The following is a 14,809-nucleotide window of genomic DNA, read 5'->3' as shown; positions in this document are numbered from 1 at the left end:
TTTCCTGGAAAGTCGGCTGAAGGACCTCCTGATCCTTGCCTACGATGCAACGACAATGTCCTTGCCAACCGGCCCCGAAGCGACCAGCACCTGCAATACAAGAATTGACCTTGTAGATTATTTCAACCGAGTCCTTTCTCTTTCTTGATGCATGCAGTATGGAAGGCCCCGTGGTGTTTCTAGTGGCCATGATTGATGGGGTTGCCGAGGAATTGGGCAAGGATCTTATCAAGGGGGGCTGGCCTGGGTCCCGTTCAAGACGATGATGTACTCGTATGTTGTGACCATACAGATATTTGGAGCCTGGAGGAGGAAGGTGAGAAAATGGTTTTCGAGGGAATGAGGGACAGAAGGAGGACACACATCATGACCAGCCTTGTTTCACGAACTTTAGATAGCCAGCTCGGTTCGTCTTAAGCATTTGAATCGGTTTAGAAGATGCTGGGCTGTCAATGAGACATGGTTGTTTGTATGGATTGCTCTCTACGTGCTCCGTTTGGGCAGCTGGTTCTGGTCGGGTTGCATATCGCAGAGTCAGTAATACTCGCGACGTGATTGGTGGGCACCGTCGGTAATACTAGCGATGTGATTGGTGGGCACTATCAGTAATACTTGCGATGTGATTGGCGGGCACCATGCTGTCGTCAATGAAAGCTTCTTGTCGACGCCACCATATTCATCTCAACCACACTGCCTTTGGAGTATAGAGCTGGGACCTGCTCGACGGGTTGTGACAGAATGCGGTCTCAGCTTCTCCGCGCCGCAGGGCGCACACACGACAGGCGGCGACCAGGACGTTTACATCCTCCGCGGACAAATACGGCAGTTGAATCAATGTTGGTTGCGCTCTAGCGTTGACTAGGTCAGAGACAATGTATTGGCCGGTCTATCCCAGGAGTCGGTCGACGGTCTTACTACCAGTACCAGGTGCTGGGCGCCACCTATCCGACAAAAGGGTCAAAAGTGGACCGACGGTCTCCTTGCTCTGGCCCTTTATGCATTTCGTGGTCAAGACCGTCAGCAGACCCTAGCTCTGGCCCCTTGAGGTAAGAGACGACTTCGTCGGCGAGCTCGAGGAGGTCTACCGTCGTGAGCTTCTTGTCGACTCGCTGACTCGGTACATGTCTACATCATCGCTCAGCTCTCCCTGGCTGGAAACACCTGTCCGAGTGTCGTTGCAGCAGGCGTCGTCGTTGTTAGGATTTGGTCCGCTCTTTTCGTCGTCACCGTGTCTTCCATTAACTGTCGTCGAAACTTGTTCAACTGGGCTAGATCTCAAGGATACCAGTGTAAAACCACATCGACATACAGTCCCGGGACATCTTCAAGCATACCCGCACGCGTCTCACCACCGACGCGGCCTGATTTCACCATCGGCACCACCTGTGCAGTGAATTCCACCTTTCCAAACACCCTATGACCGGCGAGTTCGTGTATATCCTGGCCGGTCAGCACTTGCACATCGCGGCAAGTCGACCAGAGAATCTACCTCATGGAGTCCGAGGGGGTCAGTGATGCCTGGAAAAGGCTGGTCGAATCGAAGGTCGGCCTTCCGGTCCGGTCGGCCTTCTTGATTCGCTGCCCACTTTGCAGTTTACGATGAATGAGTGTGTTTGGGGTCCTGGATACCGTGGTCAGCAATCTCGTCCCATCCGTGGCCGGTTCGGGGGACTGACCAGGTTTGCCAGCGCTTCTACGGCGCGCTCTACCTGCACGTTCAGCTGCATGGCCGCCACATGGAGTCGGAGGAGCCCATGTAACTCATCCTCGCGGAACGTCGCGCGGTCCATGGTCGTCCCTGGGGCCCCGCCCTGTACGGTCCGTGTCACGGGATGCCCGAGCCATCGACGACCATGCCGTCGGTGCTGTCCACGTGGATGCCACAACCTTAAAGAGCACGAAGATTGAGGTCCAACTGCCACTCGGTTAGATTCGGGAGAAGATGCGGCGGCTGGCACTTACCTATACTCGCGAGCTTATCGTGCGTTCGCTAGTCCGGAAGAAGCGACCTGCCGCCGTAACGGAAGGATTGAGGCGGGAGAATTCCTCATCCCTTTATACCGACCACCCTGCAGTGGCGGGTACCGACCCGCTCGGACTCTTTTGTCACTCACGCCTTGGTGGCCAGCCCCATAACATCGCCAGGAGGAACCTGGCTCCGAGGTTGATGCCCCAGGAGCAGGGATATTCCACAGCCTCTTGTATTCTTTCATGTGTATGTTTACCATGCAGTCAGGCGTGGCGAGTCCACAAAGAACCAACACCCCCGGGCATCATGCCGTGCATGTTCAACAGATCGATCAACCCACGCCGGTGCCACTGCTACGCTATACACCTCGTCACTAAACTCGGTCATCGAGACCTTCTCCATCTGCCTGGTTCTCAGACATCCTATCCTGTTCATCTTCGTCCAAACCACTACCGCGTCCGTCTTTTCTTCCTCCGACATCTACGCATTGGATTCAGATCCCGCCCCTCCTCGACCCAGTGTACCAGGACTGGCTGATGGGGCCATCGACCAAGGCACGGCTCTGAAACGACTTTCGCAATGTCGCCGGACACGCACCACAGCCGCGTTGAGCAGTATACAAAATGTTTGGATTGAATTCCCCCAACATGTCGGCTTCGAAGACAAGTCATACTGCCCTTATTCCCGACGGTGCCACGCCCTCCATCACGTCCCTATGTCCTACGATGCCCACTATGTCATTACCCCTAGCCCAACCTTATCCCTCCGCCGCGAGCGGAGAACTGCTGCCTCTTTCTACCACTGGCGCCGCCGCCAGCTAGCCCTGTCGCTTCTCAAGTCCGCTCATGATAGCCTAGTCAGGGGTCCTGGAGTCTGATGTCAGTCACTGGGCAACAGATAGTCCAGCACTCACATACCTCTCTTCCATCGTCTGCCCGACTTCCTCAATTGCTTGACCGCCCAGACCATATTCATAGCTAGGACTATGACGACGACCGGGCCAAGGAACGCGAGGCGTGTTAAATCCGACGTTATCGTCCAGCCAGAGAGCACCAGAGACTATACGAGGATGACATAGTACTCCACCGCCTTGGTCCCGACCAGCTTTCCCCAGGTTCACGCGACGGCCAGAGCGACCTCTGTTCAACCACGACGTAAAACATATACGTTATCGCCCCGGCAGCCGCTTGACGGCCTAATGGAGACACTGGGGAATCACCCACGGTCGCCGTTCTTAGGAAGAGGTAGCAATTAGTTCAAGGGGGGGGCCGGACACTCCTATAACGGACTCCATCCTGTTTGGCTGAGCGCGGATCTACCTGGGACAGCGATAACGGGTCGGGGCGGGGTGATTAGCACGAGAGGGAATTCGGCGGCGAGCACGGTGATAAAGGAAAGGATATTCGTCGATAGAGGAAAAAAGTCGACGAGTCCACATGGGCCTTTGTGAAGAGTCCTAGGCTGTCGGCAGTATCTGGGCTGTCTTGATTTGTTGGGTCGGTCACGGGAGCCGATAGGAAGGTGGCGACAGCTGGCCCGGGGCGGTCGACACTTTCCTTTGTTTGTCCTGCGCCCACCACGCGGTACCGGGGAGAAGGGAAATTGCAGAGTCTGCACACCGCCTCGCAGCTGCTCGACGACTTCAAGAACGACGATATGGTCAGGGGATTTCAGAAACGCATCGACTACACCTTATAGGTCAACGAAGAGACGGACGTCTGGCGACTTCGGCAGCGCTTTACCTGGCTCATGTGGTACGACATTATCAAGGCCGTGCGGCCGGACGTGTCAGGGCGCCGGCTGGGGCGTAAGGTCAAGGAAGACGTCCGGGCCTTCGTCGCCACCGTGGAGTCGGACGAGAACCAGGCCGAGGTCATCGTGGCGAACATCTCGAGCTAGTGTCGCTTTTACGGCATGCGGTTACAGGCCATGTGCGATATCTTCGGGGAAGGATGCATCTTGATCCTCTTGCCGCAACTCACCTAGAAGCTGCGGGCGCTCGAGCCAGAAGAGTATCGGGAGTGGCGGCACAAGACCCAGTCGCGGATCATGTGTCACCCGGGCTCCCCGGCCGACAACACCCCATGGGGCGAATGGCCCCCATGGGGCCAACGGCCCCCAAGTGCCAAGGCGGCCCCCACGAGACACACACAGAAAGAGATAAATAGGACCTCTATTCTCGCACTGCTGGGGAAGCCCTCAACCTCTATTCTCGCACTGCTGGAGAAGCCCTCAACAGTGCGAGAAGTCGATGTCTCAAGGACAGCTTTATACAAATCAAGATACGTGTTCAACCCTCTAGCTCTCCATCTAACGATCCCACCCCAAAGCTCTCTGACAATGGAGGTCACTGGTCAACTCATTCGGGCCTGGAGGTAGTTCTTCCGACTGGTGGTCTGCTGCGGACAGGCATTGGGCCTCTGCCTGGCGACAATACCTGGCAAACATTTCCTTACGGAGTTGGGCCGATGTCAGAGGACCACAGTATTCTCGACGGTCGTCTAGAGGCTGACAGTATATTAAAGTGGAATATTTTCTCAGTTGAAATTTGGAATCGTCATAAAGATGGGCGATGCCTTGCTGCGGTTGGTACGTCGTACCCATCAACAATGGCTGACAATTTGCTGAACCGTGAACAAGATCGATGTTGTTCGGCCCATGAGAATTGCTAATTTACTCGAGAACGTCGCCCAAATCAGACACAGCACGACTGAGCTGGAAGTTTCAGGGCTCCCTCGCTCGCATTACTATCAAGGCAACGGTCCATTACCTGGAGATGTGCTGCTGCCTCAATCCCGAGGAAACGCCCGAGCGGGCAACAAATCAATTGCGCCTACCCCGGCCAGACAAGCAGAGACGGCCCTGTCAGATGCAGCCCGGTCAGGGGTAGGGATCCTTGTGTCACAAACAGAGCCGAGGAGCACGCTGCTCGCAGGGACTTCCTGGCCGCATGCTGCGGCGTTCAACTAACGGTTCCCGACTTTAAACCGAACGTTGGGCTGTGGTGGTACTTCTCCTTCGAGATATTCGATTCCTTCTGGGACTTCTTCAATCGTCGGCGGCTGCACCTGTCCAGGTCGACCAGGATGTGTGCGACCCACTTGTCTTACCGCCTCGCATTACCTTAGAGGAGCGCGCGTGGATGCGGGCAGCGACGAGGGACTGTCGCGGTAGATGAACGAGTACTCGTATTGACCCGTCGAGCCGAGCGGTGCGATGAGGGGGACTGGTGAAGTCCGTGAGGCCCGTAGACCTGTGGGTCTGGATGTTTTCGAGAACCACACGCAGTTCGCCTTCTCCTCTCCACATTTGACATGACGGATCTTGCACGTATAGCAGCCTGTCTGGGATTTCTTGTGAGCTTGACGAATAGTTAGTGGCCCCGTTAGGGACTGTTGTCATGTAGAGGGCACCAGGGTAGCTCGCCATCCTAGTCTCCGTGCGATTCAGAGTGAAGTGCGTTGAGGGGTCGACCGTCTCAACCATTTGGTGGATATCTCGGTGCGGCGGAAAAAGATTGTTCATGACCACGAAATGTATCTTGCGCCAATACGGTATTTTGACCCGATGTAATCCGCAAAACTGGCTAATAAGGGTGTTCGGGTTGTCCAGCACATGTCGATAGTAATCCATTCAGATGTTCCGAAGCGAGTTGATGCTCGGCGTGATAGATAGTTGATAATGTACTTATCGTCCCTCGAAAAGGAGAAAAATGAGCCCGACTTGCCGGGGCTGCCCAATTCCGAGAGGATATACGTGCTGGTTAGATTGACAAGATAGTCGGCCCGGTCCAGACCAGGGATAGCCCCAAGGTGCCGAAAGACCCAAGGGGCAGTTGCTGACGACGAGGAAATAGCCTCGCAGACACTGGCGGCGCCCGCAGATTCTCGTACCAGACGGAGCCGATTTTCCCTGCCCCGAACTGCATGAGATGTCTGTTTCCAACATCGTGGATGGCTGTCCTGAGGCTTCAAGCACGATCACGAGAATACTTGCGACCTACAAGTATTCCTGGACGAAGATCATGGAGCTCTGATTGGCTAACAACATGAACATAAGCAGATTTCTCACAGCTCCGCCTCAGAGATGGCACATGCGATCCTCATCTGCAACCGCTGGTCAACGTACTGCAGTGGACAAGGATGAAAGCGACTGCGTGATCGTTCTGCGCGGTCTGCGCAGTTAGAGTGCTGAGGTTAGGACATCGTGGGAGGGCGTGCAAAGGTTCGATATTGGCTTGGAGGTCCGAAGTCTGACATGTTGACGACGATGGCGGGTGGGTGTGCAATTTGAATACTTCGATACCCGGCGTCCCTGCCTACCTGCCCGAATCCACAGGCCCGCATGGCTGCTGATGTGAGGGATGTTGAATACGATATGGCTTGACATGGTCCCCTGCCATTCCCCGGCGAGGCTGTAGAGATCGGGGGACTCTTCCGCGAGGCAGGCCTTTCGAAGCGTTTGGCGGGGATGGAAGGGGCTCGAAATGCAAGTCAGGCTGGCTCTGAACGAGGCCCACCGTCACCCACCAGCTCCAAAAAGGCGAGGGAAGCCTGGCCACGCAATCGGCGAGGCTCCTTGGCATGGAGAGCGGTGGCCACGATAGCGCTTGGGGAGCCCAACGAGTGTGCGAGGACGACGACGGTGGTTGCTCCAGAGCTGGTCCCGAACTCTTGCCAGGTGGTCGGGAGGATGTAGCGGTGGAGGTATCTGCCTTCTTCCTGGAGGAACGTGGATCCCTCTGACACCGGGTGTTCGTCGTTCCCTTCCCTCACCTCGTCCATCACTGATTTCCCTCATACACGCCATCCGACTTGCCTCATTTATCTTCAACACTCGACCGACACGTGATTGTTCAGACTGAGAGACGAAAAACGCAGGGGTAGTGTCGCCTTCCCGCCGCCGCTGACATTGTTCCCACGAGAACATCCAAGCCAGCTCGTGGAGAAGATGCAATGATTGCCAGACCTCACTAGCCTCAACCCTGGTCCCGTCTCCTGCTCATATGCCATTCTGAACATTTCTTGGATCGGCGAGGACAATGACGAGGCTTCGAATTTGGCCCTTCCAAGCCTCGATACGAAGGATGCCGATGAAGTGTTCCAGTTCGAGTGGACAGCTGCGGGCATCCTCTTCATCTACCTGTCCAGTGTTGTCTTCTCATTCTGTCTCACTTCGCTGCAGCCCTTCTACATCAAAAGAGGCGATGAACTTTTTCCGCTATCAAGTCCATAAATGGCAGCAGGATTCGGACCCTTCGGTGTGCTTCGACGCCGCAACGATAGAATCCGACTTGGGCTTCACGTTCCGCCTGCTCGGTGGCTTCTCGGGCCAGCTCCAGACTCGGCCTCTTCGTCCCTCTAACCCAACACTGTTGCAGTCTCTTGGTCCTCTCCCATCAACAGTTGGTCAATCTGTATTCGAGGCGACGAGAAATACGTGCTTTGCCCTGCGGAAGCTGGAGTGTTTTCATACTGCTCGCTCAAAGCTGTCTTGGTGCGGGAGGGAGTACATGTCAAAATGAGGCTGTTGGAGCCACCGTCATATTAACGCAGAGGGGAGCACGAGGTGCTCTGATGTCCGTTTTGATGAATATTAGAACCAGTTCGGCGGAGGATCGCGGAGAAGAGTGGGATCTACGCAGTAGAGCCAACGAGGATGACTTACTGCGGCCAAGCGCGGCCTCTATCCGCCAGATCACTTTCGCCGCACTCGTCGCCGTCGTTGTCGTCGCCCTCGTCATCACCAACGACGCGGACCTCGGCGCCCAATCTGTACCTCCACCTCTCCGTCCTAGCCGTGTGGCGCTGTTGAGACCCGTCAAGCTGAGCGTCGTACTGAGTGGGAATGCGGAGAGCGACCTCCCGCTTGTCACTTCCGCGCTTCCTGGTTTCCGACGGTGCCTCTCAGATCGTCATGCTACAGTTCGCGCAGAAATGGTCGAGACGGGCACGGTCTTCGTGGCAGCACGAGGGAAGGAATGCCTAGAGCCTCTTATGGGGCTATTTGAAACGGTCAGCGTCGCAGGATCGCCGTTTGGCCCAACAGTAGCGCATATGGAGCAGTACCTACAAGATGACTCCGAGTTCAATTTGTCCTTGCTCACGACACAGGTAACGCTTGGCTTCAAGTTGACGCTGCTTTATGGTGCCAAGGGGGATGCCCAGAGAATGCGAGATACGGCCACCGCTTGCCACGCTCCCGGTGCTGACGCTGGCTTCGACTCGCCCATGAAGTGGACTATATCGTCAGCAAAGTGAAAACATGGATACACCTCTGTGGGTAAACGGCTGCCACGTTCTTCTCAAGGATGTAAGGCATCGGGGAGGGGGAAACAACACACAAGGACCCGCAAACTTATCTAGCAGTATTAGTAGTGAGAGGCTGACTGTTCCGCCCGCTAGGCGTTGAGGATGGATGAAAAGACCACCCCCACAGCTTACGGTGCGCTGGTGGTACGAGCGAACGTCCAGCCGGGTGACTGGGTGCTGGTGCACGCCGGTGCTGGAGGTGTGGGTCTGTCAGCGGTTCAGATCACTTACTTGAACCGACGGTGTTGGTCAAGAAGTTGCCGGCTAGCAAACCACCCTTGTTTTCCGGAGGCAGTCATGCCATCAAAGCTCCGCCGATCAATGTTGGGATGAGAAACACAAGGCAGCGGAGGGCGAATACGTACGATACCATGACCCGCGCCGATTTGCACGTCTTCGGTGCCGGGTGAAGCCTGGTCGATCTTGGTGTCGCACCCGTGAGCGTTTACCACGCCCGGTGGCGGTGGTGGTACAAGCAACGGACCAGGAGAGGACGAATCGGCGGTCGAATCATCCAAATGTAATTGATCAGCGTCCACCTCATCGTATTTCCTTTTACGGCCAGTTCCGTTGATGAGTTCCAGGATCTGTTGATCGAAGCCCTTCTCCGCCGCGAGGTTCTGGGCCTTTTTGGTGGTGGCGAGGAGATTGCGCGCGATCGTGCATAGGTCGTTCACCCGTGCCATGTCCTTGACGAGACTGAGGTAATGAGCAGCAATGAGTTCGGCAGAAATCTGCTCCCTGTGTTCACACCATAGTCCCCAGAGATCAGATAGCGCAGTAACGAGAAATGTCCACTGGGTATCCTTTTCCTGCCTAGGTAAAGGGCCCCAGGCTGGCTTCAGGTGCTGGGAGTTATGCCAACCACGCGCATCACTCGACGCCCGTTATCGAACAGAAAACTCCCCCCGCCGCCGCCAAACCGCGACCGAGGTTGAAGAAGGCACTTGCCGATGCATACTCCCCTTATTTTGGGCCCAAGTTGGATCCGGAAACTGAAGTCACTATCACAACTAGGGCTAATGAAGGCAGGAATAAGAGGTCCGTCTCAAAGTTTGTTAGACCCTGCTGGTGCTGGTGAGACGATGAGCTGGAATTGATCAGCTCAAGAAAAAACAAATGCGGCACCAGTATTGCGACTTGATGACAATGTTAGCAGTTTGAAAAGAAATCTTTTTCTCGACCTACACGAGGGCTCCGTCAGGACATATGTGGAATCACTATCCGACCAAGTCACAGATCGAAGTCGGGTCAATCACCGCCTGATATCGACTCTTACGAGTTTGATTTGCTCGCCCAAAGCCTTCTCGAGTTCCACATAGCCGCTATGCAGCATAGCCTCGATACCGCCCTCATACCGACGATGGTGATTAATAACGTCTTGAACGCAGGCAGCAATCGTTTTGCGGTGCGAATGGTTAGCTGCCAGGATCTGCATGGTCTTGCTGAGCGTGTCAAGCAATCCCAAGCGGGCCGAGTATTGATCTAGTGTCGTCGACTTGAGAAACTCCTGTAATGTTTCGACCAAATGTTGTTGCTATGAAGCGAAGATCTTCTCGGATCGCAAGGGCCGTCTGTATTCCTCTTGGTACGCAGTCAGTCATGGCGCAGAAAAAGCATTCACCCCAGGGCCTCCTTGTCGGCCGGAGATGTCACACATTTACTTAGTCCCAGTTGTCGAACGTCGGATCGGCGGAGTCCGGGTTGGCCGTCGTCTGGCTCTGGTACGCTTCCAACATCTTGACCAGGTGAGGGTATTCGAACAATCTGCTGCCACGCACGCCACCGATGGTTTGCATGGGGCCTGTCTGGGGCCGGCCACCGATGACGATGCTCATGACGCTGATATCAGAATGCAATTCAAGCAGCAGGCGGCGGAAACCCAAAAGTTGTCGTTGTAGGTTCGTGGCGTGTCACAAATGCATCCGTGTCGTGTCAGATTTCGCACGTCAAAAAAGCACAGCAGCCCAGGCCTATACCAATCCCGACCGCCGTCCCGAGTTGGTTTTTTGCATCTTGGTTACTGTCATATCCATTTCCTGGCATGTAGACGTTGGCTGGCTGAGGGTGCGAGGCGCCCGACGACGACTAGAACAACCACATGGACGTCTGGCACGCGAAATACTCGGTCTCGGCTGAGAAATGTCAAAGGTGAGTGATGAGCTCAGAAAATTATTCCACACTCACCATACCTCGCTGCACTTGCTTCTCCTTGTTCTCGTCTTTGTAGGTCTCATGCCACACCTCTTTCAACGCCCGAGATATCTCAGAAAATGTCATTTAGGAGGTGATGGTTGGCCCTCGGCTTTCCCCACGAGTCCGGATCACCCACCGACTTCGACCATGGCGGTTGAAAGCGAACGAGCCACATCCTTCGGGGTTGACTGCAATCGGTCGAAGAGGAGGGATTTCTGGCCGGCCTTGGGAGGGGCAAGGTCACCAGGCATCGTTTCAGTAGCGCCAGGTCCAGGAATATGAGGAGCACTCGGGCTTATGATAACGCTTGGAGCAATGTGATGACGGCCGTGGTATATGTTTGGAGATATGTAATGAACCGGAATCCACATCGCCGAACATGCAGTGTGAAGAGTGTGTCGATCATTTGTGCTGCTTTGGTGCACAGCTCTTTCGCTTGCAGGGAGATGTTCCGGTACGGCCGACACAAGAGGATCGAGCGACAGTTATGGTCGGGATATGCAACAGGCGTTGCATCAAATGATACATAACTGTTCAATCACGCTCGAAGATCCACAAAATGCCACCAAGAAATACCGCGATGGCGCCTTGGTGACTCTGATTCCGGCCGAGGCCAGAATAGAAAGGGTGAAGGTAGTCATCAGCCTGGATCCGATGGAAGTTCAGGACACAGCCGAACAGTGCCCAGGGCGTGCAGTAGCCAATAATCTGGCCTTTGTGGCCTTGAGCAACACTTCTTCCACACGCGGGATATGCCACAACTCACCTAATTTGCCGGCCGTTACACCTAGAACTTCAGCTTTTTTGACCCGTTGACCCTTGTAACCTCGCCCAGCGCAAATCATGTCTCAAAACACGCCTGGTCAGACCGTCGCTCGCGCTATCCTTATTCAAATCTTCTTCCTCATCATCAAGCCCAGGCTCTGGAAAAGCTTGATCAAAGAACATGGCTGCTTTCGTGGAAAGGCCCTCAATTTGCGGTATTTGTTTCATAAGGCCGATCAAATCATCCGTGACGGCTTGAAGTTGAGTTGACGACTCTCCACCAAGTCGACTTCTTGAGGAGGTGCCGTGCTCTTTGTCTCGCTACAAGGCTTGAGGGGCAGAAGACAAGGTTCCTTCCCAAGACGAAAAGACAGAAGATCGTAGTCAATCGAATCAGTCAATCAATCCAGATCTCGAGTTTGTCACTGAAGGCGAATATCTCTCGGGGCGTGATATATGACAACTGTGCCATTCCATCTCCAACCCTTTGGGCAATGATGCAGAATTCGACAGTTACGCGTAGCGCGGTGTCACTTCCAGCCGGACCCGGAGCTCGGCTGATGCGCAGGCACGCCTGTCGTGCTGGGGAAGGGGGGTGTCGTCAAGACGCTGCCCCTGCCGCTGTTCACCGACGAGAATCGTCCTCGCCAGGGGTTTGCGAGGGAGCTAAGTCATCCTCGCCATCATCGCTGTCTGGCCGGTCCTCAATGCTTCGTAGAAATGCTTCCTTTTTCTTGGCTTCCGCAATCTTGCCAACAGCCCTCGTCTTTGAGCAGTTCTCGGCGCATTTTGGCAAACTCCCTTCTTTTGGCCTCTCTTCTTCGAACGGCGGCATCTCCTCCTCCGCCCCCTCTTCTTCTTTCTCTTCTTCATCCACCCTCCCCTTGTCTAGTGTAACCAAAGTCGAGCATGACACTAGCCCACAGGACATCCGCGACGCCTGGAAGGAGTTCGCGAGCATCGTTGGCCCGGCCTGGGCATGCAGCTGACCGAGCGCGTGACGCCGCCCGAGGGCGCCCACATCCTCGGCGAGTACATCCCCGGCAACATCATCGTCAGCTGCAATGCGTGGATCATGCACCGCCACAAGCCCACCTATGGCGAGGACGTCGACTTCTTCCGCCCGTAGCGCTGGCTGGCCGCGAGCCCAGACCAGCTGGTACAACCCCAGCATTCTGGACGCGGTGCGCAACGCGTGCATCATGAGCCGGCACGTCGGCTTCCTGAACGGCGGCGACAGCAAGTTCAACCTCAGCGTGGCCGAGGGCCTGTGGCTGCCCACTGTGGGCGGCGCAAAGGTGGTCGATATGCAGTCTCGGATCTCCCACCCGATGTTGCATATCAGCATTGCTCAGAAACTGCCTGGTAAAATGCTCATTCCCTCTGGATATGGCCTGCCCGAAGCTGCGTCTATTGCATCACCTCCTGTAGCAGGTATTCGTACCTCGAAAACATCGCCGTCCGCCAATTTTTCGCCCGGTCGGTGGCTTTGAAGCATCTCCTCCAGTGCCCTAGCCTTTTGCTGAACCTTTGCAACTCACCTCTCCCGCTGCCTTTGCCCGTCAATCCGTCTTGTGCCCCGTTTCGTACCCAGCCATAGCCTTGATGAGCTCAGTTCGTCCAGCTGTCTTTTGACGTAAACCATCAAATCGCAATTAGGCTAGACATTCGCTGTTTTGAGAAGTTAACCAAGACGTGCAAGCCGCTGCGTCGATATTTGCAGAATACGAATTGATGGGCCATTATGAAGAGTTCGCGACATTTCTGAGGTTCAATCAAGCGATATAGGCCTATCTGTAATTAACTCACGGCTGGAGCCATCATCAAACTGAAGGAAATGTGGTAATTTGTGTATGGGTGTAGAGATATACGTACCTCCAACTGAGTGAGTGTGTGACATGTGAAAGTCCTTCTTCTCCAGCCAAGCTCTGAAGAAGGTGCGGTACAATCTCAGCGCTAGCCACACAACACCACGCATTCGAAAACATTGTGTGCCACCAAAAATAATGAGACACGGACGTATAGAAAACCCAAGAAGAAGAAAAAAAAAAGAGAAAAAAAAGAAATTGAAGATGGGGCCTCCAGACGCGGCCAGAATAGGGGAACCCAATCCTGTGTCCCTATATTTCCCACTTTGTTCCATGCAGGAGCCGAAGCCGTTGTATCCTATTATGGTAGTCCGTCCCCAAGGATCTTTGATCCCCAGTGCTTCGTGCGGTCACTGTATGTATGTTGAACTCGATGGGAAAGAGACACAGATTTGTGTTCGACTTTCCGACGGGATCCTTCATCGGCTTGGGAACAAATTCTGGAAATCTAAAATATATGTGAATAGGATAGGAGAGAGCATTAACTGGGAGTGGGGCCAACGAATGTTCCAACGAGGGTGAGGTCACCCGGTCCATCGCTCACTCAGCCATATGATTTTGGAATTTTCACATCCTCGATGGGCTTACCAACGTCTCACCTTTTGTACACCGCTGGCCGCGGCCGGTTGGCCGACTTCGACCAGGGTATGCAGCCAGTCGAACACATTAGAGTAGATGAACTTGGCCAGGAATCGCGCACGACGGCGGCCTGCTGCTGCGTGAGAACTAAGGTGATCTTCTCCCTAGCGGGTGATGATTTGCTTCTTGACCGTCCATCTGGCAAAATCTGTCGCCTCACTGCCCAATATGCTGCAGGCCCGGACGAGCGTAGGCTCACTCGCGAGAGGGTTGAGTCTGAGCGCGTGGCAGTGATTTTGATGTTTCCGATGTGGCAGGAGAGCGGTAAGGACTCGGAAGATCTCGTTACCCCATGATCCTCGATGGAATTTCTTACGGAGCCCAGGTATCCGGAAACATAAAATGGATATTGTTCAGCGGAAACTCACCAAGATCCTCTGGACGACGGAAGACGGACGTCACTCCCGCCACAATGTCCTTTACCATGTAGTATACCGAGCCTGACGGACGAAAAATCCCAATCCGACTGTCGATCGGGGACATGAAAGATGTTACGGACCCGAAGCCGAGAAAATCAAAGCCAGCAAGAAAACCTAAGCAGCACGTCATATGCTGTCTTACACGGAGCACTCCCAGAAATTCAAGCCGCTTCGCAGATAAGATGTCCATCGTGGAGTCGCACTGCTGGGACGCTCTCTTCGCTTCCAGCTGCTCGTGCTCGAAGTCATTGAAACATGCCTGCGAGGGGATTCGGCTGCGACGTGGATCCCGTCGTTGTGGCGAAGTGCACTGTGCTCCGAGGATTGAAATTGTGCAGTTAGTCCACGGCATGCTCAAACGTCCCTGCCAGAGCCTGCATCAAGCAAAACGTGCAATAGCCACTCGAACCCTCGACCTCACTGTCCTGGAAATGTCTCTGGCCAATTTCGTTTCCTCGTTCTGCGTCGCAAGCTGTGGCACTGGGAATTTCACTCTGGACCAGATCCGCCCGGCGACATTGCTGCGTCGGAAGCGGCGCTGTCACCCAGAAGAGGAGGGCTTATGAACCTGCCCATCGCAGAGGTCTTGGGGATGACGAAGACTGCGACCACATGCGTGAGCAGAAAGACAAGCCAGAATTG

General features: G+C 54.7%; 6 protein-coding genes across 6 annotated transcripts; 2 read left to right on the top strand and 4 right to left on the bottom strand.

Moving 5' to 3' along the window:
* Positions 1-1,594: 1,594 nt before the first annotated feature.
* AYL99_11918 (hypothetical protein) lies at positions 1,595-1,790 on the bottom strand (the record flags this gene model as incomplete). The annotated part of the gene is made up of 2 exons (XM_018843422.1): positions 1,595-1,621; positions 1,677-1,790. 2 exons carry the CDS (start codon positions 1,788-1,790, stop codon positions 1,595-1,597), a joined length of 141 nt encoding a protein of 46 aa, XP_018687263.1.
* Positions 1,791-2,211: 421 nt separating this feature from the next.
* AYL99_11917 (hypothetical protein) lies at positions 2,212-3,868 on the top strand (the record flags this gene model as incomplete). Its single annotated transcript, XM_018843421.1, has 3 exons — positions 2,212-2,215; positions 2,296-2,825; positions 3,668-3,868. The coding sequence occupies 3 exons, from the start codon at positions 2,212-2,214 to the stop codon at positions 3,866-3,868; spliced, it is 735 nt and encodes a 244-aa protein (XP_018687262.1).
* Positions 3,869-5,088: 1,220 nt separating this feature from the next.
* Positions 5,089-6,753, bottom strand: AYL99_11916 (hypothetical protein; the record flags this gene model as incomplete). The annotated part of the gene is made up of 2 exons (XM_018843420.1): positions 5,089-5,330; positions 6,489-6,753. The coding sequence occupies 2 exons, from the start codon at positions 6,751-6,753 to the stop codon at positions 5,089-5,091; spliced, it is 507 nt and encodes a 168-aa protein (XP_018687261.1).
* Positions 6,754-7,545: 792 nt separating this feature from the next.
* Positions 7,546-8,229, top strand: AYL99_11915 (hypothetical protein; the record flags this gene model as incomplete). The annotated part of the gene is made up of 1 exon (XM_018843419.1): positions 7,546-8,229. One exon carries the CDS (start codon positions 7,546-7,548, stop codon positions 8,227-8,229), a length of 684 nt encoding a protein of 227 aa, XP_018687260.1.
* Positions 8,230-8,408: 179 nt separating this feature from the next.
* Positions 8,409-10,118, bottom strand: AYL99_11914 (hypothetical protein; the record flags this gene model as incomplete). Its single annotated transcript, XM_018843418.1, has 3 exons — positions 8,409-8,487; positions 8,512-9,021; positions 9,964-10,118. 3 exons carry the CDS (start codon positions 10,116-10,118, stop codon positions 8,409-8,411), a joined length of 744 nt encoding a protein of 247 aa, XP_018687259.1.
* A 1,748-nt stretch (positions 10,119-11,866) lies between these two features.
* On the bottom strand, positions 11,867-12,589 carry AYL99_11913 (hypothetical protein; the record flags this gene model as incomplete). Its single annotated transcript, XM_018843417.1, has 1 exon — positions 11,867-12,589. The coding sequence occupies one exon, from the start codon at positions 12,587-12,589 to the stop codon at positions 11,867-11,869; it is 723 nt and encodes a 240-aa protein (XP_018687258.1).
* Positions 12,590-14,809: the final 2,220 nt, after the last annotated feature.

This window comes from Fonsecaea erecta, assembly GCF_001651985.1.
Source record: "Fonsecaea erecta strain CBS 125763 chromosome Unknown Scaff18, whole genome shotgun sequence".
Lineage (NCBI taxonomy): Eukaryota > Fungi > Ascomycota > Eurotiomycetes > Chaetothyriales > Herpotrichiellaceae > Fonsecaea > Fonsecaea erecta.
The sequence above is the reverse complement of the archived record's forward strand: the minus strand, read 5'-3'. Positions and strand labels throughout refer to the sequence as shown.